A 23,031-nucleotide genomic window follows, 5' to 3' on the forward strand; every position below is an offset into this window, starting at 1 on the left:
GCACTGGCACGGACTGCTGACCTAACAGGCGCCAATTTATCTCTCGGTGTGTGTACCAGCAGTTCCTTGACCCAATTAAACTCTGAGCATGTGTACATTTTAGCAACCATAATAAGGGATGCCCATAAATGCTTTATTGCTTTCATACTTGTTATTAATAAGAGGTTTAGTTCACACTTCAGTGATTTGTTCAGTGTTTTTGAGTCAAAACCAATAGTGAAGCCTACACAGAGAATATGTATAATGGAAAGATCTGCATCTGTTCTGTGTTTATTGACTCAGATCTGGTTTTAGCTCACAACTACTGATGAAAATTGTTGACCAAAAACTGACGAAATCACTGAAGTGTGAAATAGGCTTTAGGGTTTTTTCACACGACTGTGTGCAAGAATCATAGTGACAGCTTTATGTCAGTATGATGCTGTAGAAATAATGTTGTGCAGAGGCACATAGCATTATAAATCATTATAATGCTGTGCACTCCTGCAAGACAAACAGTGTCCAGAACGGAGGATCAGGCTCACACACAGACTGTGATTTCCGGACTGCATATGCTTGTGTGAAACAGCCCTAAGAGTAAAGTCAGACCTGGCTGATATTCTGCAGAGTTTTCACAGCTGCCAATCTGCAGCATATTTCCTATAATTGCAAACAAGTAAATATTCTAAATGATGCAAGTATATGCCAAATCTGGCCATACCTTCTAATGTTCTTCTTAGTGCAATGTATGGTAACAAATTATATACAAATTAGCATAAACATGGTGGTGGATACTATCAATATACAAATCTTCTAAATACATTTCAAACACTCAGTACTTTTTAACTTTAGAATATAGAAGTGTATAAAATGTGTATTCTTATCTGGGCCTTAGAATTGCACAGATGGTATCATCACACATTTCTTTCATATAAAGGAGAATAAAGGAGGAAAATACCTGAATGAAAATTGGAATATAATCTTCATAGACATTGTGCCAAAATTCATAAAGATTAGAATTTTCAGCAATGGAGTCTTCAGGTGTTTTTGGAGGTGATTCCATGATGCTGTCCAGGAAACCAAGACCAGTGTTTGAGGTTCTTGATTGAGCACTGTTGAGGGTACTGTTTAATTTTATGACTGAACAGCTTTTAACAGGTATTTTACTCCCTCTTGGACTCTGAACTGGTTTGTAGTCAAACATTTTAAGAAGAGTAAGTGCAAGATCTAATTTTCTTACATATCCACATGAGCTAACACAAAGGTTGCATGACGTGCAATGACACTTTGGATTCTCAGTGGCTGATTTTACTTTTTCCTCAGCTTTTTGTATGTTAGACCCAGGATCCTTGGTATCTGGAATTGATTCAATAGAATGTGAAGACAATCTTTCCAAGCCATCTCCATCCGATACAACATTATCATTTGCAGCCTCATTTTCTGATGTTTGAGGAATGGTTACTAGCTCATTTAAAGTGCTTTTGCATGTGGACATCTGACCAGAGGAGATGTTCTGAGCTACCCTCCTTGGCACTTTGCAAACCGCTTCATAGTCAGCATCAGCCACTCTCAAAGAAGAACATCCATGACATTTTCTTGGAAGAGTTCCTGTACCCTCATTGTGGGAACAATACTGAATTTCTTGGCTAGGTTCCTCCAATTCAGTCCAGCTTTCATATCCAGAATAAATAAAGTCTTCCTGCAGAAGAGCTGAATATGAGTATTGAACTTCTACAGGATTTGCAGTCTCCACAGTTTCTTCTCCTGACTTGGCTTCTTGACCTTCTTCGTTGTTATTTTTTCTGTAAAGGCTAGCTAGGCAGTGTTTAAGTCTATTTTTTTCAGAAAGAAGCTTCTGTAAGCGTTCGATTGAGAGAGCTTCAATGCGTGCTATAACCGTATCAAAACGGTAGAAACGTTCAAGCATAAATGCACACTTACTGCACACAAATTCAGCATGGCCATCACGTAAGATCTCCTTACCCAAAATATGAGATAATATCACTTGAAGATTTTGTTTAGCAGTTGTATGAAAAATCCATCTGCGTTGATTTCCACAAAGCTCCCTTCTACAAATCCTGCACATATCTTTCATCTTTAAGTCCAACATATGCGCTTGGTAAATTCCACTTAGCTTCGATTTGAAAGCCGCTTCAAGCAGTGGTACTAAAGGCTGCAGATGAGGTTCAAATTTGCATATTTATATCCTACAGCAATAATGTATCGGCTATAGATAGTTTCTTAAAAAGTTTAATTCAAGATATCTATTGTAAGAATTGCAGCAGAAATTCTATCCTTCCCTTACTTGGCCTTCAGGTAATGGCAAACAAAGCTGTAGTGGAGGAGACAAGGGACAAAGAAACAAATGATGGATTTCTAAGCTGTTACATCTCTCATACAAAGGTATTATCAGCTGCCTGATTTAGCAGCCAAGATGGAATATAGCAGACAGTGTAAGATTCGGTACAACTTTGCAGCTTCTCCTATTCAGTTGCTTTTTGACAGTAAGAAAAGTGTACCCTATTCTAAGTCTACGGATCTGTCACAGCTGCCATGGCACTGTTAGGCTGTTTTCTCTGGCGACGGCAGTAACATATCAGCCCAGCCATGATGAGCGCTGCCATAGCAGTATGCAGTGGGGTTGTTATTACAGATTGTAATCTACGGGCAGAGAAGAAACATGCAGATTTCTAACCATCTAATCTATGTAGACAATGCAGCCTCAGCAGTCTACATTGTGTTCATTAATAAACGAATCCATAATAACCGTCTACAAGCACAGGATACGTCAGTTCTTACATCAGCCTCAGCAGCAGCTGTCCAGCTCCCAGCACTCCATTCACGAACGCTTGTTATTGTACATCCTGCAGGGATGGAGACCTTTAATGACGTCATGACCATGTGATCAGTCACATGGTCAGGAGGAGACAGGCTGTGTGTGAAATGTCAGCAAGCTTTTTGATACAGCTGTGTGCTGTATTCCACATACAGCTGAGCTGTAGAGCTGTGTATGTCAGATGCCTGCCACAGAGCTGTATGTGTGTATGGAATATATGTCAGTAAATGCAGAAAGCACCAAAGGTGAGCATGTTTAGAATCATTTACCATCATTTGTTTTTTTATCATATATTAACCCCTTCAACCCAGGCTTGTTTTTACCTTCCTCCCCAGGTCATTTTTTTGCAAATCTGACATGTATCACTAATAGCTTTTGAACACCTTTACTTTCATCTCCAGTTGCCAATAACTCTTGTGCAACACCTAAAGGGTTAACAAAGTTCGTAAAATCAGATTTACCTTGTGGGGTGTAGTTTCTTAGATGGGGTCACTTTTATGGAGTTTCTACTCTAGGGGTGCATCAGGGGGGCTTCAAATGGGACATGGTCTCAAAAAATCAGTCCAGCAAACTCTGCCTTCCAAAAACCATATGGCGCACCTTTCCCTCTACGCCCCGCTGTGTGGCCGTACAGTAGTGTACGACCACATATGGGGTGTTTCTGTAAACGGCAGAGTCAGGGCAATAAAGATAAAGTCTTGTTTGGCTGTTAACCCTTGCTTTGTTAGTGGAAAAAATTGGTTAAAATGGAAGATTTGCCAAAAATCTAAATTCTGAAATGTAATCTCCATTTGCCATTAACTCTTGTGGAACACCTAAAGGGTTAACGACGTTTGTAAAAGTTTGTAAAATCAGTTTTGAATACCTTGAGGGGTGTAGTTTCTAGAATAGGGTAATTTTAGGTGGTTTCTATTATGTAAGCCTCACAAAATGACTTTAGACCTGAACTGGTCCCTAAAAACTTTTTTTTTTTTATTTCTGAAAAATTTCAAGATTTGCTTCTAAACTTCTAAGCCTTGTAACATCCCCAAAAAATGAAATATCATTCCCAGAAAACATGAAGTAGACATATGGGGAATGTAAAGTAATAACTATTTTTGGAGGTATTACTATGTATTATAGAAGTAGAGAAATTGAAACTTGGAAATTTGCAATTGTTTTACAAATTTTTGCTAAATTTGGTATTTTTTTATAAATAAAAATGATTATTTTTTTTAACTTCATTTTACCAGTGTTATGATGTAAAATATGTGACAAAAAAACAGTCTCACAATGGCTTGGATAAGCCAAAGCTTTTTAAAGTTATCACCACTTAAAGTGACACTGGTCAGATTTGCAAAACATTGCCTGGTCCTTAAAGGGGTTGTCCGGGTTCAGAGCCTTATTTTCACCCCGGCAGCCCCCCTGAGCCTAGCATCGGAGCATCTCATGCTCCGATGCGCTCCAGTGCCCTGCGCTATATCGCGCAGAGCACGGGCTCTTTTGTTTTCAATAACACACTGCCGTTTTACTGGCTAGGGCAGAGCCAAATCCCGCCCATCATTGCCGGTGTAGTCACCGGGGTTCCTGTCAGCCCCATAGAGAGCCCGGTATGTCACCGGAACTCTGAAAAATGCCTTTGCCCTGTGCAATTTAGCGCAGGGCAAAGGAGAGCATCGGAGCATGAACTGCTCCGATGCTCATGTCAGGGGGGCTGCCGGGGTGAAAATGGAGGGCTGTCCAGGTTCAGCTCTGAACCTGGACAACCCCTTTAAGGTGAAATAAGCCTGTGTCCCAAAGGGGTTAAGGACCAGTTCAGGTCTGAAGTCACTTTGTGAGGCTTACATAATAATGATAATACTTACATAATAATGATAATACTTACATAATAATAGAAACCACCCAAAAATGACCCTATTTTATAAACTACACCCCTCAAGGTATACAAAACTGATTTTACAAACTATGTTAACCCTTTAGGTGTTCCACAACAATTAATGGAAAATGGAGATTACATTTCATAATTTAACTTTTTGGGCAGATTTTACATTTTAATCCATTTTTTTCCAGTAGCAAAGCAAGGTTTAACAGCCAAATAAAACTCAATATTTATTACCCCGATTCTGCTATTTACAAAAAACACCCCACACGCGATCGTAAACTGCTGTACGGCCACGCGGCAGGGCGCAGTAGGAAAGGAACGCCATATGGTTTTTGGAAGGCAGATTTAGCTGAACTGGTTTTTAGATGCCATGGCCCATTTGATGACTCCCTGATGCAACCCTACTATAGAAACTCAAAAAAGTAACCACATTTTGGAAACTACGGGATAAGGTGCCAGTTTTTTTGGTACTATTTTAGGGAACATATGATTTTTAATTGCTCTATATTACGTTTTTTGCGAGGCAAGGTAACCAAAAAAATGTATGTTTTGTCAGCGTTTGACAGGTTAGATCAAGTGCTATTTTTATAGAGCAGGTTTATTGGTACCATTTTTGGGTACATATGAGTTTTTGATCATTCATTATTACACTTTATGGGGCAAGGGGACCAAAAATTGGTTGTTTTGGCACAGTTTTTAATTATTTATTTTTACAGTGTTTACCTGAGGGATTAGGTCATGTGACTTTGTTATAGAGCAGATCGTTACAGACCTAATGTGTCAACTTTTTCTTATTTATTTAAGTTTTACACAATAATAGCAGTTTTGAAATCGAAATAATGATATTTGAGTGTATCCATAGTCTGAAAGCCATAGCTTTTTTATTTTTTTACAAATTGTCTTAAGTAAGGACTCATTTTTTTCGGGATGAGATGGCGGTTTGATTGGTACTATTTTGGGGGGTATATGCCTCCTTGATCGCTTAGTGTTTCAATTTATGTGATGTAAGGTGATAAAAATGGCTTTTTATTTTTTACACAGTTTTTATTTTTATTTTTTCATGAGGGGTTAGGTCATGTTATATTTTTATAGATCTGATTGTTATGGACGTGGCGATACCTAATATGTATATTTTTTATGTATTTCACTTTAGCACAATAATAGCAGTTTTGAAACAAAAAAATGATGTCTTAGTGTTTCCATGTTCTGAGAGCAAAATTTTTTAAATTTTTTGGGCGATTATCTTAGGTAGGGGCTCATTTTTTTGTGGGATGAGGTGACGGTGTAATTGATACCATTTTGTGGGACATATGCCTTTTTGATCGCTTGGTATTGCACTTTTTGTGATGTAAGGTGACAAAAAATAGCTTTTTTTACACCATTTTTTTTAATGGTGTTTATCGGACAGGGTGGATCATGTCATTACGGACGCGGCAATACCTAATATGTGTGGGAGGGTTCTGTTTTTTATTATAAAAAAAGGAAAAGGCGTTTTTTTTTTTCTTTTTTTACTTTATTAATTTTATTACTTTATTAATTTTATTAAAAACACTTTTTTTTTACTTTTTTTTCTTTACTTTATTACTGATGTTCACTTTTGGGGGTCTGATCCCCTCTGCAATGCATTACAATACATCTGTATTGTAATGCATTGCCTGTTCGTGTACTACAGTGAGTAGTACATGAACAGGTTGCCTAGGGGACCCAGCCTGATGCCGGGCAAGGCATTGGGCAGCCTCTCACGGCATCGGCTGCCTTCTGACACATCGAGTCCCCGCAACAGGAGCGCAGAGACTCGATGCGCTCACTCACCTGACACAAACCCCTTCTATGTCGCGGTCAGCGCGGACTGCGGCATAGAAGGGGTAAATCGGCTTTTAAAGCGATGCCGGAGGATACAGCAGGGGCCCGGCTGCCAGGGACTGCCGGGCCCCTGCAGTGATTGTGCGCACACCGCTTTGGTGCCCGCGCGATCACCATGATGTACTATTACGTCAAATTGCGGGAACGCAGTGGTTTCCATGTCGTGGTAGTATGTCATGGATCGGGAAAGGGTTAAAAGGGTTTCTGTAATCTGAAAAATCGTTATGTAGCTGGCTGACATTAGCGATGTGCTAATGTCAGCAGAACATAACTGTATGATTTTTAACTCCCTGCCTGCTGCAAATAAAGATGTTTATCATATGCTAATGAGCCTCTAGTTGCTAGTGGGGTGTTGCTACAGCACCTAGAGGCTCCGTCTTCTCACCATTTGGCACGCCCATGTCCAGTTGATTGACATCCTAGTTCTCCTCTGTGCCTGTAAAATCCTGCGCCTGCGCCGTCCATTTAGTATTCGGCGCAGGCACAGTGAGTGAAGCCGGCAGCAGGAGAGCGTTCTTCACTCACTGCACCTGTGCCGAATACTAAACGGGACTGCACTGGCGCAGGATTTTACGTGCACAGAGGAGAACTAGGATGTCAATCAACTGGACATGGGCGTGCCAAATGGTGAGAAGACGGAGCCTCTAGGTGCTGCAGCAATGCCCCACTAGCAACTAGAGGCTCATTAGCATATTATAAAAGTCTTTATTTTGAGGGAACGGCGGCAGGCAGGGAGTTAAAAATCATACAGCTATGTTCTGCTGAGGTTAGCACATCGCTAATGTCAGTCAGCTACATAACGATTTTTCTGATTACAGAAACCCATTTTTGCTAATTGAACAAAACAGGCATACAGATGCGGACAGCACACTGCGTGCTGTCTGCATCTTTTATGGCCCGGATTAAAGTGAATGGATCCACATCCAACCTGCAAAGAATCGAATGCGGACGTAAAATACATTTGAATACATGAACCCTGAGACAGACCTCCCAAAGTAGAATACGTGCAGGTCACCGCTGTGGCCTGTGATTAGCTGCAGAGGTCAAGTGTTTCCCCAACATCGGATATTGCTCCCAGTTTGGTAGGGTGAGGAGGAGCCGGCCCGGGAGCGTTAAGCCTCGTTCACACGTGAAAAGGTGGTCAGTGATGCCTCCATGAAGCTGTATATGAAGGATCCGTGTGTGCGTTTTTTGCTGTCCATGCGTCATCCGTGTTTCACGGACACTGTGCAGCTGAAAAATAATTTTTATAGCATCTCTTCCTAATGATCCGTGAAACACAGATGGCATCTGTGTTGCATCCATGGCTTTCACAGACCCATATACTATGAAGGGTGTGATGGTTCTGGCAAGTCTTACTCCATACCTCCCAACCCTCCCAAATCCGGCAGAACAGTCCCGGATTTCAGTAGCTGTCACGCAGTCCCGGTAAGGGGGTGGTATGTGCCACTTTTTGGCAGCTGTCCCTGCTTCCATAGGACGCAGAAACAGTTTCCTGTAATGATGAAGCAAGAGTTGTCCGGCGGCTCCCTGCTCCATCTTACCCGAAGCTCCACACTACTAGTCTGGGCAGGGAACGGTGCGGGGTGATGCCGTCCGGGAGTTCGGTGTGTCCTGCTGTTGATTTTGCTGCTGTTGGGAAAACATGGTATGCGCAGCTTATTTTTATTTTTTTACTACCGATGAAGGGGGCACTTTACTGGGCATATTACAGTGAGGGGCACAACTGGGCATATTACAGTGAGGCTGCACAGCTGGGCATGTTACACTGAGGGGGCACAGCTTGGCATATTACTACGAGGGAGGCACAACTGGGCATATTACTGCAAGGGGTTACAACTGGGCATATTACTGTGAGGGGGCACAGCTGGGCATATTACTGTGAGGGGGCACAGCTGGGCATATTACTGCAAGGGATTACAACTGGGCATATTACTGCAAGGGGGCACAGCTGAGCATATTACTGTGAGGGGGCACAGCTGGGCATTTTACTGTGAGGGGGCACAGCTGGGCATATTACTTTGAGGGGGCATATATCTGGGCATAACTACTGTGAGGGGGCACAGATGGGCATATTACTGTGAGAGGGGACATATCTGGGCATCGCTACTGTGAGGGGGCACATATCTGGGCATAACTACTGTGAAGGAGGCACATATCTGGGCATAATCTGTGAAGGGGCACAATACTGGCATACCTACTGTGTGGTGGCCTAAAGGGGGAATAATTACTGTGGGGGCATTTAGGGGACTGTGTGGCATTAGGTGTTTAGTTAGAGGCGTGGCCTAATGCAGGAAAATTTGCCGCAGCATGCCTTTATTCTTTTCTAAAGTTGTGAGGTATGTTACTCTTGGATAGCCCTTTAACACTTTATATGATTACATGAAATCAAGTGGATATTTTTCTGGAAAAACTTTTATGAAGTCATTTCATGTCGTCTACTTCTGATCCAGAATCTTTAAAGGGGTTTTCCGGGTTCAGGGCTGAACCCAGACATACCCATATTTTCACCCAGGCAGCCCCCCTGGGCAAGGGCTCTTTTATTTACATTAACACACTGCCAGGCAGATGCTTCCACTCAGCAGTGTGTTCGGTGATGTCACCGGCTCTGATTGGCGGGCATTAGAGCTGCCCTAGCCATTTTACAGGCTAGGGCAGTGCTAAAGCCTGCCCATCAGTGCCGGTGACGTCACCGGGCTCACTGCTGGGTGGAAGTCTCTTACTGGCAGCCCTATGGAGAGCCCGGTTCATCACCGGACCTCTAAAAAATGCCTTTGCCCTGCGCGATTCAGAGCAGGGCAAAGGAGAGCATCGGAGCGTGAACTGCTCCGATGCTCAAGTCAGGGGGGCTGCCTGGGTGAAAATGGGGATATGTTCGGGTTATGGGGCGAAAAATATGGTATATGTACGGAGCTGTGTGAGGGCAAATTTTTTATGCAGCGATCTGTACATTCAATTGATTTTGGGGGGTGTATGACTTTTTGATCACTTGCTATAAAAGTTTTGGAGGGAGTTAATGCAACCAAAAAAGTGGCAAATTGGCCATGTTTAATTTTTTTTACGTGTCGCCATTTGTCGTATAGGATAAATATTTTTAAACTTTAACAGTATGGGCGTTTTTGTATACAGTAATGTGCATAATTTTTTTGTATTGTTTATCTATTTTGAGGGAAAAAGGGTTATTTGAATTTTTTTATTTAAAAAAAAAAAAAACATATATTTTACACTTTTTAAAAGTTCCCATATGGAACTTGAACAAGCAGTCATTAGATTGCTTCTCTAATAGACCCCAATATATTAGCATTGGTGTTTATGAGGATTACGCTATGTCCCTATGAAGCCCTGCACGCGTAGGGTCTCAATAGAATCTGCGGCAGCCTCGGATCATTGAAGAGGGCCATAGCTGCCACACACACTATCCGGCTTCCCCGTTGCAGGCCCAGGAGAGTGTGCTTCCAGTTTTTTTAGTTCTCAGATGCCATGGTTGCATCAGAAGTATACATTAAAACAGCAGGCACCCAGTGGCTATGGCACCCACATCTTTAACCACTTCAGCCCCCCTAGCTTAGACCCCCTTAATGTAATCACAGGGTACAACCTGTTATAAAACGTAGCCTTTAATCTAATTTACACATAAAATAACAAACTCCCACAGACAAACATAGAAAAAGAACAAAAAAAGATATAACCATGACGACATAAGGGATAAAACTGTAACGACCGATGGCATAGGTCAATGATAGACGGAGTGGACAGTCTAGACGGAGGCTGCAGTATGTCGGTAGAACATTGAGAAAACTGAAGGTCCGCATTGCGGAACACATTAGAAATATCAAAAAGGGTCTGGAGACCCACAGTGTTTCGATGCATTACAAAAAATTCCACCAAAAGGACCCCACTGGCCTTAAATTTTGTGGCGTAGAACTAGTGAAACGTCACTGGCGAGGGGGGAACCCGGCTACACAAATTAATAAAAGGGAGGCCGAGTGGATTTATGAACTGAACACACTGCAGCCACAGGGTCTCAATATTGAATGGGATATAAAATCTGTATGTATGGTGTAATTTATTTAAATATATGCTGTCTGGATTTTTATACAAATTTTATATGAACTTTTTAAATATTTATTATATTTATATTTTAATGATATGGAATCTTGATATGGTTTTATACAATTTCAGGCAAGGAAATAATGTGTGTTATGTATTTTGAATACTTTGTATATGTTTTAAGCATGCAAATGTTTGACCTGTCACGGAACGACGGAAGTCCGTTTCTGTTCCGGGGCAAAAGGTTGCTATATATTTATGGACTTTGGCGGTGTTTGTTACCGCAGCCCCTGACGAAGCTAACAGCGAAACCCGGGTCGGGCAATCATATATGCATGTGAAAATTTGGAATATGTAATCCTGATCCGGTTTGGTGTGCACGGCTGGTGATTCAAAGGGGAGATCAAACGGCTGGCTGGAGGTGGATAGCAGGCTCATTCTATGTGAAGCACGGACCTGTGATTGACACTGCCGGCAGCTGAGTAGAAGCTCGGCTGAGTATATTTATGGTTCTTTTTTTCCAACTACTTTCATTAACTGTTAATATATAGCGCGGTTCCCGTTCCCAAACTTTCATTTTACATTGAGGAGATTGAACCCACTCCATTAAGGGCACCGCTGCTCGATCCTGTTTATTCACACCAAACATCACCTGTTATGGATTCTGATCTGTCCCTGTACCTAGCCCTAGACTCGACACCCCTGCCTATGAACGGAATAGCCGCCCTGATAAGGACGATCCCGTGTTCTGGAACCTCCTAGTGGGTCCTAAATAGACCCTATGATGTTGGCAAGTCCCTAAATCGGGGCTTACTCTAGGTACGCTCATGGATGCTGCGTACCTCCACCAACCTAGGAGGCAGTGCTCTGGTGCCTAGCGTGTATATACAAACCGGATTCCAAAAAAGTTGGGACACTATACAAATCGTGAATAAAAACTGAATGCAATGATGTGGAGGTGCCAACTTCTAATATTTTATTCAGAATAGAACATAAATCACGGAACAAAAGTTTAAACTGAGAAAATGTACAATTTTATGGGAAAAATATGTTGAATCAGAATTTCATGGTGTCAACAAATCCCCAAAAAGTTGGGACAAGGCCATTTTCACCACTGTGTGGCATCTCCCCTTCTTCTTACAACACTCAACAGATGTCTGGGGACCGAGGAGACCAGTTTCTCAAGTTTAGAAATAGGAATGCTCTCCCATTCTTGTCTAATACAGGCCTCTAACTGTTCAATCGTCTTGGGCCTTCTTTGTTGCACCTTCCTCTTTATGATGCGCCAAATGTTCTCTATAAGTGAAAGATCTGGACTGCAGACTGGCCATTTCAGTACCCAGATCCTTCTCCTACGCAGCCATGATGTTGTGATTGATGCAGAATGTGGTCTGGCATTATCTTGTTGAAAAATGCAGGGTCTTCCCTGAAAGAGATGACGTCTGGATGGGAGCATATGTTGTTCTAGAACCTGAATATATTTTTCTGCATTGATGGTGCCTTTCCAGACATGCAAGCTGCCCATGCCACACGCACTCATGCAACCCCATACCATCAGAGATGCAGGCTTCTGAACTGAGCGTTGATAACAACTTGGGTTGTCCTTGTGCTCTTTGGTCCGGATGACATGGCGTCCCAGATTTCCAAAAAGAACTTTGAATCGTGACTCGTCTGACCACAGAACAGTCTTCCATTTTGCCACACTCCATTTTAAATGATCCCTGGCCCAGTGAAAACGCCTGAGCTTGTGGATCTTGCTTAGAAATGGCTTCTTCTTTGCACTGTAGAGTTTCAGCTGGCAACGGCGGATGGCACGGTGGATTGTGTTCACTGACAATGGTTTCTGGAAGTATTCCTGAGCCCATTCTGTGATTTCCTTTACAGTAGCATTCCTGTTTGTGGTGCAGTGTCGTTTAAGGGCCCGGAGATCACGGGCATCCAGTATGGTTTTACGGCCTTGACCCTTACGCACAGAGATTGTTCCAGATTCTCTGAATCTTCGGATGATGTTATGCACAGTTGATGATGATAGATGCAAAGTCTTTGCAATTTTTCGCTGGGTAACACCTTTCTGATATTGCTCCACTATCTTTCTGCGCAACATTGTGAGAATTGGTGATCCTCTACCAATCTTGGCTTCTGAGAGACACTGCCACTCTGAGAAGTTCTTTTTATACCCAATCATGCTGCCAATTGACCTAATTAGTGTTAATTGGTCTTCTAGCTCTTCGTTATGCTCAAATTTACTTTTTCCTGCCTCTTATTGCTACTTGTCCCAACTTTTTGGGGATTTGTTGACACCATGAAAATTTGAATCAACGTATTTTTCCTTTAAAAATATACATTTACTCGGATTAAACGTTTGATCTGTCATCTACGTTCTATTACAAATAAAATATTGACATTTGCCATCTCCACATCATTGCATTCAGTTTTTATTCACAATTTGTTTAGTGTCCCAACTTTTTTGGAATCCGGTTTGTATATCTTGACTATACATCCGCATGTACAAATGTGTACGGCAATTCTTGGTGTATGAACATCACATATTAATAATCTTGGTGTGTGAATGTTACACATTAACATCGTTTACCTGATTATATATATATTCATAGATAATCACACATGTGGTTGTCTTTGTACCATCCATGACGTAACATTTCAAGCATTTGTCCACCCACAGACGCAGCATCCATGAGTGTGGGTGGTCCATTGCTCTTCATACTGTAATTTAGAATTTTCTTTTTTGTTCTGCGTACCTAGAGTAGGCCCCGATTTAGGGACTCGCCAACATCATAGGGTCAATTTAGGACCCACTAGGAGGTTCCAGAACACGGGATCGTCCTTATCAGGGCAGCTATTCCGTTCATAGGCAGGGGTGTCGAGTCTAGGGCTAGGTACAGGGACAGATCAGAATCCATGACTGTCCACCCCGTCTATCATTGACCTATGCCATCGGACGTTACAGTATTATCCCTTATGTCGTCATGTTTATATATTTTTTTGTTCTTTTTCTATGTTTGTCTGTGGGAGTTTGTTATTTTATGTGTAAATTAGATTAAAGGCTACGTTTTATAACAGGTTGCACCCTGTGATTACATTAATTATACATGTACACCACCTGTGGTTATCACTCCCCCTGACGGGATATCGTCTTAGCTGTGATTTTTTTAATTTAAACATTTATGATATTGTTCGTGAGTTTACCTCATGCAGTGATATGGCTGGCTTCCTTAGCATACAATTAGCCATCAAAAAATGGCTCCTAGAAACTAATGAAATATTTTCTGAGAAAGAGCTGACGGGCACTAATATTGTTGCTCCATCAATTAAAACTACTTTCAAGGACCTCTATGAGATTCACAAGGAATATCAGAAATCCTGGTGGGAGGTCCAGTCCCTGGACAATTATATCAGGAATTCCATTATACCTAGAGGCCTACGGATCTATCTAAAACCAGCACCGCACATTTGTACCCCAGAATTACTGACCAGGTGGGAGGGTGAGATAATAGAGAGCTCTCTACGTCTTATGCGATTATTGTTGGATCAGGAGCGGGTTAATTTGGAGACTGTTGAGAGATCATTAAATGCTCAGGTGGAGATAGCCCTGGGGTTTAAGGACCACCCAGAGTTTTCTAAAAAAAAGAAACCGAATTACAAACCAATATAGGGAGGTTTAAATCTAACCTCGTAGAACGCAAACACCGACAATTTATTAAAGATTTATCGGACTTTAGAAACAAAACAGCGTATACAGTAATACAGTCTACCGAAAAAGTCTCCGCCAGTGAGGGCTCGGCCTCTGAGGCTGAAAGCTCAGATCTGGATTATCATCAGTCCCAACAACATCAATATTCTAGACGTCGAGGGAACTGGAGGGGCAGGGGCCGAGGCAGAGGGAGAGGACAATACAATCAGAGATCTCAGACAAGAGGCTACGTACCTACTGGCCAAAGGTCTGGGGCGTCATGGGGAACACAGGCCCCCTCCCTTCAAACTATAAGGACAGAAACTCCCGCCGACCAAGAACCAACAAACAGGTTAACGATGGCCCCAAGTGGGGCAATCCTGTCAGATACTGCCTCTTCATCTGGTACCTCACCTGTTGTAAACAATTCTTTTTTAGGCCCACCTCCGCCCAATACCTACATTTTGAGGGATCGCACTCAAACACAGTCCCAACCCTTGAAAAAACACTGACCTTATCTGAGGCTCAACCTGTGATTCTTAATTTATCTGGGATAGACCTATCAGAGGTTGAACAGAAATTATTGAGTAAAGGATTGTCATTTGTGCCAACCACCCGCTTCTGTCTTTTTGACTGGAAAAAGGATCTCCATCTGTTTGTGAGAAAATTAAGGTGGCGCAAGTTATTTTGCACCTCCGACAAAAAGATGAGCCTTGAACTCGGACTCGAACCAAGTGACCTTATGGGCTACGATGCCCTAATGGATCTATTGGACGATAATGATTGTCCTCCGGGTCAAGGCCCATTTACGCGCCTCAGAAACAAGAGTACTAGGTTGCCTCCTGAAACACTGGGTGAGGCCCACATTGATCTATTTCTTAGGTCAGTGACTAGGGACTTAGGGAATATGGCACCCACACAAGCGGGCAGCATAAAGAACTACACACAAAGGGAAATGGAAACATTACGCGACCTGAGCACCAATAAACAACTTATATTTAAACCTTCGGACAAAGGGGGGAACGTTGTGGTTATGTCCAGTGAGCAATACTGTGACATGTGCATGTCCCTCCTGTCTGATAGGTCCAGTTACTGAAGCTGGACCTAACTCAGGTTTATGCGAAGGAACTATCCCGGATTCTACAGAAGGCCCTTGAGGGGACACTCATTGACCGACGGGAATGTGACTACCTAGGATCACCATATCCCTGGGTAGCAACCTTCTACTGTCTCCCTAAGATCCACAAGGGCATGTCCAATTGTATCTGGGATTGGGAGCCTAACGGAGCACGTAGGCACCTATATAGACAAGATATTATGCCCATTTGTAATGTCTCTACCCTCATATCTTCGTGACACAAATGATCTGCTGAAACGCATAGATGGCATCTCATTGGATCCAGGTGTTTGGCTAGCCTCTATTGATGTGGAAGCTCTTTATACCTCAATTCCACACAATAAGGGCCTGGCAGCGATCAAATACTTTTTAGCTACCAGATCAACCGACCTCAAGGATCACAACCATTTTGTGATCAGACTCCTAGATTTTGCTTTGAATCACAATTACTTTGTGTTCAATGGTCGCTTTTACCACCAGCTCAGGGGCACGGCGATGGGAAGCCCTTGTGCGCCAACCTACGCCAATTTGCTCCTGGGCTGGTGGGAGGACACCATTGTATTGACGGAAGGGATGCAAAGATAACCATAAAATATTCATCGATGATATTCTGTTATTCTGGTCAGGCACCCCAGAAGAATTTGATGGGTTCATGAAGGACCTGAACATTAATCACATCGGTCTGTTTTTTACCTATGAATTACAATCCAGATAAATTAACTTTCTTGACCTACAGATCAGTAAGAACATGAATTTCACCTTAACAACCACATTGTTCCGTAAACAAACCTCAATTAACAGCCTATTGAGGTGGGAGAGTTTTCACCCCAAGCCGCTTAAAAAGGGTATCCCTAAAGGACAGTTTCTGCGGATAAGCAGAAACTGTTCCGACTCAACTGAATTCGACAAACAAGCTAGCACTCTGTTCCATCGGTTTAAACAGAGAGGGTATTCGGACGACTGTCTCTATGAGGCATGGAGCCATGCTGGATCCCTTGACAGATCAGCACTAATCCACTCTATAGGGAAAGGTAAAGCGTCAGAGGATGTTATTAGAATTATAGGCACATACGACACTGAATCTAATCAGATTTGTCAGATAATTGGGCGCTACTGGTCACTGATCAAGTCTGACCCCGACCTGACTGACCTTCTCCCGGAGCATCCTTCAATCACCTTTAGACTGGGTCGCAGCATAGGGGATCAGCTGCTACACAGCCACTTTGAACCAACCCCGCCTCCGTGTACTTGGTTAACAGATAGGAGAAATGGGACCTATAGGTGTGGAAAATGTAAGGCCTGTTCCTTCATAACAGTAGGACAGTTCTTCACAAATGCTGAACAAAACCATGTATATATGACCCGTAATTTGCCCAGTGTAAATGTGGCCTCAGATACATTGGTAAAACATGTAGAGCATTTAAGAAGAGGATCCTGGAACATGTCGGTGACATTCGCCACAAGCGTGATAAGCCTCTGTATAGGCATGTGGTTCTTAAACACGGAGGAGACTTGAAAACAATAAGCTTCTCCATGATAGAAACAATAAAACATTCCATTAGGGGAGGAGACATTGACACCACCCTGAGACAAAAAGAGTCAAAATGGATACACATGTTGAACACAATGTCACCTGCAGGACTGAACGAAAATATCGACTATTCCTGTTTCCTATAGCCAGCCAGATACTATCTAATATGGGGCTGACATGTATATTTAAGCACATTTGTGGCCATCCCCATCACTGCTTTGCTTTGATCTACCCCATATATGAATCAATTTATATGTATAAATTATCAATTCTATTCACAAAGATATGACATAGAATTCATTAATAGCTTTATTAAGCCTGCAGGATATCTATCTTATGAACACTATCTCCTCCCATAATTGTATACCCTGTTTGTACCGTGGTCAAATAGTCATGGTCTGTCCTATGAACTGTCCCCATTTATTTATTTACACTAAATCTGATTCTTGGTCGGCGCACTGATAACATGCAAATTTGTTTTCATCTGTAGGTTATGGCTTGCGCATCCATACTGGGTCCTTTTAAATGTATTATGACAATGCTTTATTCATCTCACCGGACCGGATGGCTGTCACGTCAATAAGAGGTGCGCCGCAAGCATCCAATCACTTCACACTGAGCTTACTTAGCCACATGATTGGAGGCGACCGGCAACGTCATCAGGCACGGCCTTGACACCGGCTGATGACGTGATACCTGTAAAGCCATGTGATCGGGTATGCCGGTGACGTCATCAGGGACAGCCCTGACACCGGCTGTGGATGTCACATGACCGCCTAGATTAATGGGGTACGCGCATTGTGGGCGTGACATGACGGCACACGGCACAGGAATAGATCTATTATGGGAGTTACCCTATTGACTCAGAGATGCAACCATGCCCATTATGGGCGTCACTGAGAACCTTACATCATAGGTCCACGCCCAACTAAAGCCGGAACAGAGATAGGCTGAAGGCAGCCGGCTCCTCCCACCAAGAAGGGAGTGCGGGCTATTTAAACTGGATAGTGTTTTCTGCATGGCGACCTCACACACAGGACCAGTGAGGCACCATTATCTATGAGTCCTTCAGAGACTTGGGGTATTCTTCTCATCTGTAACAGGTTGGTCATGATGGCTTGATCTGGCTTACAATGTTTATCTTTTCTGCTCCCAATAGTGTGTATACGGGCTACGGCTGGAGTGATAGTGGATATACTGCTAACCCCACGGACAGTTTGGGGCCGCCCTGGCTGTATCCGGAGACGCAAGTAGTATCTGGTTACTTGTTTGTTATTATTATTACACATGTCATCATACACGTGTGGTTGTCTCTAGAGGTCGTTACTCCAATTATCCACGTTGGGATAATTATCCACATTGTTTGCATGAGCTTGTATATCTTTTTGGGAGCTGCACTGGTGATACCTTCATGCTCTATACCTACAACGGCTAGTGATTTATGCACTATGTGCCTCTCTAAGGTCCTTTAATACGGTCTTTATATCTGACCCTTTAAAGCTATTTAATGATTGAACTTAGTAGACTAGTAAAATATCTAGTCAAACTGTGTCATCATAACTGAGGGCCCTGCTGACTGCTTCGCCTCCTCTTACTGATGCCAAAAATAGCATTGTACTAAAATATGTCCCCTGAGGAACCCGGCAATCAATTAGGGTGAAACGCATTGGGACTTTGGAACCTGACTGTATGCCACCAACCTAGGAGGCAGTGCTCTGGTGCCTAGCGTGTATATATATCTTGACTATACACTCACCTAAAGAATTATTAGGAACACCTATTCTATTTCTCATTAATGCGATTATCTAGTCAACCAATCACATGGCAGTTGCTTCAATGCATGTAGGGTTGTGGTCCTGGTCAAGACAATCTCCTGAACTCCAAACTGAATGTCAGAATGGGAAAGAAAGGTGATTTAAGCAATTTTGAGCGTGGCATGGTTGTTGGTGCCAGATGGGCCGGTCTGATTATTTTGCTCTTCAATCAAGATGATAGAAGAGCAACGTGGACTGAAATAACCACTCGTTACAACCGAGGTATGCAGCAAAGCATTTGTGAAGCCACAACACGCACAACCTTGAGGCGGATGGGCTACAACAGCAGAAGACCCCACCGGGTACCACTCATCTCCACTACAAATAGGAAAAAGAGGCTACAATTTGCACGAGCTCACCAAAATGGGACTTTTGAAGACTGGAAAAATAGTTTCTTGAACATGACAATGAGTTCACTGTACTAAAATGGGCCCCACAGTCACCAGATCTCAACCCAATAGAGCATCTTTGGGATGTGGTGGAACAGGAGCTTCGTGCCCTGGATGTGCATCCCTCAAATCTCCTTCAACTGTAAGATGCTATCCTAACAATATGGGCCAACATTTGTAAAGAATGCTATCAGCACCTTGTTGAATCAATGCCACGTAGAATTAAGGCAGTTCTGAAGGCAAAAGGGGGTCCAACACCGTATTAGTATGATGTTCCTAATAATTCTTTAGGTGAGTGTACATCCGCATGTACAAATGTGTACGGCAATTATTGGTGTATGAACATCACATATTAATAATCTTGGTGTGTGAATGTTACACATTAACATCGTTTACCTGATGATATATATATTCATAGATAATCACACATGTGGTTGTCTTTGTACCCTCCATAACGTAACATTTCAAGCATTTGTCCACCCACAGACGCAGCATCCATGAGTGTGGGTGGTCCATTGCTCTTCATACTGTAATTTATAATTTTCTTTTTTGTTCTGCGTACCTAGAGTAAGCCCCGATTTAGGGACTCGCCAACATCATAGGGTCAATTTAGGACCCACTAGGAGGTTCCAGAACATGGGATCGTCCTTATCAGCGCGGCTATTCCGTTCATAGGCAGGGGTGTCGAGTCTAGGGCTAGGTACAGGGACAGATCAGAATCCATGACTGTCCACCCCGTCTATCATTGACCTATGCCATCGGACGTTACAGTTTTATCCCTTATGTCGTCATGGTTATTTCTTTTTTTGTTCTTTTTCTATGTTTGTCTGTGGGAGTTTGTTATTTTATGTGTAAATTAGATTAAAGGCTATGTTTTATAAGAGGTTGTACCCTGTGATTACATTAATTATACATATACACCACCTGTGGTTATCACTCCCTCTGACGGGATATCGTCTTAGCTGTGATTTTTTTAAACCCCCTTAATGACCAGACCACTTTTTACAATTGCACTACACTACTTTCACGGTTTATTGCTCGGTCATACAATTTACCACCCAAATGAATTTTGCTTCCTTTTCTTCTCACTAATAGAGCTTTCATTTGGTGGTATTTCATTGCTGCTGACATTTTAACTTTTTTTTATTTTATATTAATCGAAATTGACCGAAATGTTTGCAAAAAACGACATTTTTAACTTTAGGTTGTAAAATTTTTCAATTAAAACTACATTTCTATATAAATTTTTCTCTAAATTTATTGTTCTTCATGTCTTTGATTAAAAAAAAATGCAATAAGTGTATATTTATTGGTTTGGGGAAAAGTTATAGTTTATAAACTATGGAGCAAAAATGTGAATTTACGCACTTTGACTTTCTGAGTACCTTTCATGTTTCCTGAGGTTCTACAATGCCCAGACAGTAGAAACACCCCACAAATGACCCTATTTCGGAAAGTAGACACCCTAAAGTATTCGCTGATGGGCATAGTGAGTTCATGGAAGTTTTTAATTTTTGTCACAAGTTAGCGGAAAATGATATATTTTTATTTTTTTATTTTTTTCTTACAAAGTCTCATATTCCACTAACTTGTGACAAAAAATAAAATACCTTGTGGTGTCTTCTTTCCAAAATTGGGTCACTTTTTTTAGGGGACCTAAAGCATGAGAAGTAGTTTGGAATCCAAATGCTTAAAAAATGCCCTCTGAAATCCTAAAGGTGCTCTTTAGAATTTGGGCCCCTTTGCGCACCTAGGCTGCAAAAAAGTGTAACACATGTGGTATCACCGTACTCAGAAGAAGTAGGGCAATGTGTTTTGGGGTGTATTTTGAGGGGTATGGTGAGTTCATGTGAGATTTTATTTTTTGTCACAAGTTAGTGGAATATGAGACTTTGTAAGAAAAAACTGAAAAAAGAAAAAATAATTTCTGCTAACTTGTGCAAAAAAAAAATCTTCTATGAAGTCGCCATGCCCCTCTAAAGTGATCTTTATAGCGCCGCAGCGATATTACGGTGTTTTTGCAGTGATCATAAAAAAATAATAATTCTGTCACTGCGGTGGGACGGACTCAACGCAAGTGTGCGCACAAGATCAGGCCTGATCGGGCGAACACTGCATTTTTTGTAGAGCCTATAGAACATGTCCTATTCTTGTCTGCAATTGCGGACAAGAAAAGGCATTTTCTATATAGTTCTGGCAATGTGCGGATCCGCAAAATGCGGAAAGCACATTGCCCGTGTCTGTGTTTTGCAGATCCGCGGTGTCCGTGTTTTGTGGATGTCTGAATGGAGCCTTACAGGGGGGTGATCAAGGAGAGGGGGGTGATCAGGGGTTAATAAGGGGTTAATAAGTGACGGGGGGTGTAGTGTGGTGCTTGGTGCTACTTATTACAGAGCTGCCTGTGTCCTCTGGTGGTCGATCCAAGCAAAAGGGACCACCAGAGGACCAGGTAGCAGGTATATCAGACGCTGTGATGCATCGCCGCGTCCAGGAGGAACAACAGGGCCGCTACCAGGACGCAATCCTGCATGCAGCGGTCCTGAGAAGATTAAAGACCTGTCTAGCACCATAGGTGGTACGGTGCTGGGCAGGTAGGGATTAAAAAGGTTATCACATTAATTTAATACATTTTTTATTTATTTTTTACTCACTAAGGTCTCATGCATATGATCGTAATCATTATATGGTACATAAACCGTGGAAAGTAAGAGAACACATGACCCAGTTGCTATAGTCATGTACTTTTTATTATTAAGGGTATGACAGGTTTTCTATCAACTGGAATAGACAGATATCAATGGCTTACTGAGGTGGAAGAGGGTTTTCTCTGAAAAAACTTTGGTACCCACTTTCAAAACAGCCTTTTAAGATCTACAAGGACCCCATTACATTGGGGGGAAGGTACGGTCTTTGGAAAAATCAAACATCAGATTGTTCCAAGGGGTTTGAGGATTACCCTCATTCCAGCTAGGAGATGCAGGAGTACGTCCCTAATGAATAAATGGGAGCTTGAAGCCACACACAGTTCATTGCGCTTCATGCATGTCCTGCTGGAAGAGGAGAAAAACAACCTTGCCACATTAGAGAATCAATTAAATTGAATTTAAAGAACAGATTGAGTTAACAGATATTCAGACAGTAAGAAGATTTTCCAAACAAAGAACTCCAACTTAAAAATACAATTAATAAGTTCCAGTTTCATCTTAAGGAGTGCAAACACCGCCAATTCAATAGGGATCTCCAGGACTTTAAGGAGAACCGCGTCTATACCAGTATAGAACGTGGTTCACTCTATTATAAAAAACCACAAGACTCAGATATAACATCCAGTGATACAGAGGCTTCTGAAACTGACAAAGAGGGGGGAAAGAGAGGAATGGGTAGAGGACGCTACAGATGTAGAGGATGGGGGGACACCAATAGTTTTTTAGAACAAAGTGGTCTCTACAAACTGCAAAATCGCAACCAACACAGGTCACCCCCACCACTACTGGACCCCAGCATCACAACAACAGGGGCAGATTATAAATCTCTCCCAAAGCCTCTAGAAGAAACAGAAAAGATGATTTTAACTAGAGAACTATCCTTTGTCCCCACCTCTACTTTCAATTTATTTAATTGGATAAAAGATATTATTCTTTTTGCGCGGAAATTGAGGTGGCACAAATTCTTCACCTTAAAAACTAAACGTGAAAGCAAAGAGTTGGGGATTCCATCAGACATCCTTCAGAATGTCCAGCTACTTTGTAGTCTAAGTGATTGTAGACCACAGGAAGGCAAGGGCCCAATCACAAACCTGAAAAATAAAAGTGCTAAAATGCCTCCTTCAAGTGATCCCACGTGTATAGATGCCTTTGTTATGCAGGTCTCGCAAGAATTGGAGACAATGACACTTGATAA

General features: G+C 42.2%; 1 protein-coding gene across 2 annotated transcripts in view; it reads right to left on the reverse strand.

The window, feature by feature from the left end:
- Positions 1-2,811, reverse strand: part of LOC122943602 (phosphodiesterase 4D interacting protein) — a 1,023,137-nt gene extending 1,020,326 nt beyond the window's left edge. For both annotated transcript variants that reach the window (XM_044301472.1, XM_044301474.1), the window contains exons 1-2: positions 2,779-2,811; positions 938-2,311 (exon numbers count right to left, since the gene is read on the reverse strand). In XM_044301472.1, coding sequence (XP_044157407.1) covers positions 938-2,089 — 1,152 coding nt within the window. In that variant the 5' untranslated portion in view covers positions 2,090-2,311; positions 2,779-2,811. The remainder of the gene's footprint in view (positions 1-937; positions 2,312-2,778) is intronic.
- Between the last annotated feature and the right edge of the window lie 20,220 nt (positions 2,812-23,031).

The sequence above is a fragment of the Bufo gargarizans genome, chromosome 7 (assembly GCF_014858855.1).
Source record: "Bufo gargarizans isolate SCDJY-AF-19 chromosome 7, ASM1485885v1, whole genome shotgun sequence".
Lineage (NCBI taxonomy): Eukaryota > Metazoa > Chordata > Amphibia > Anura > Bufonidae > Bufo > Bufo gargarizans.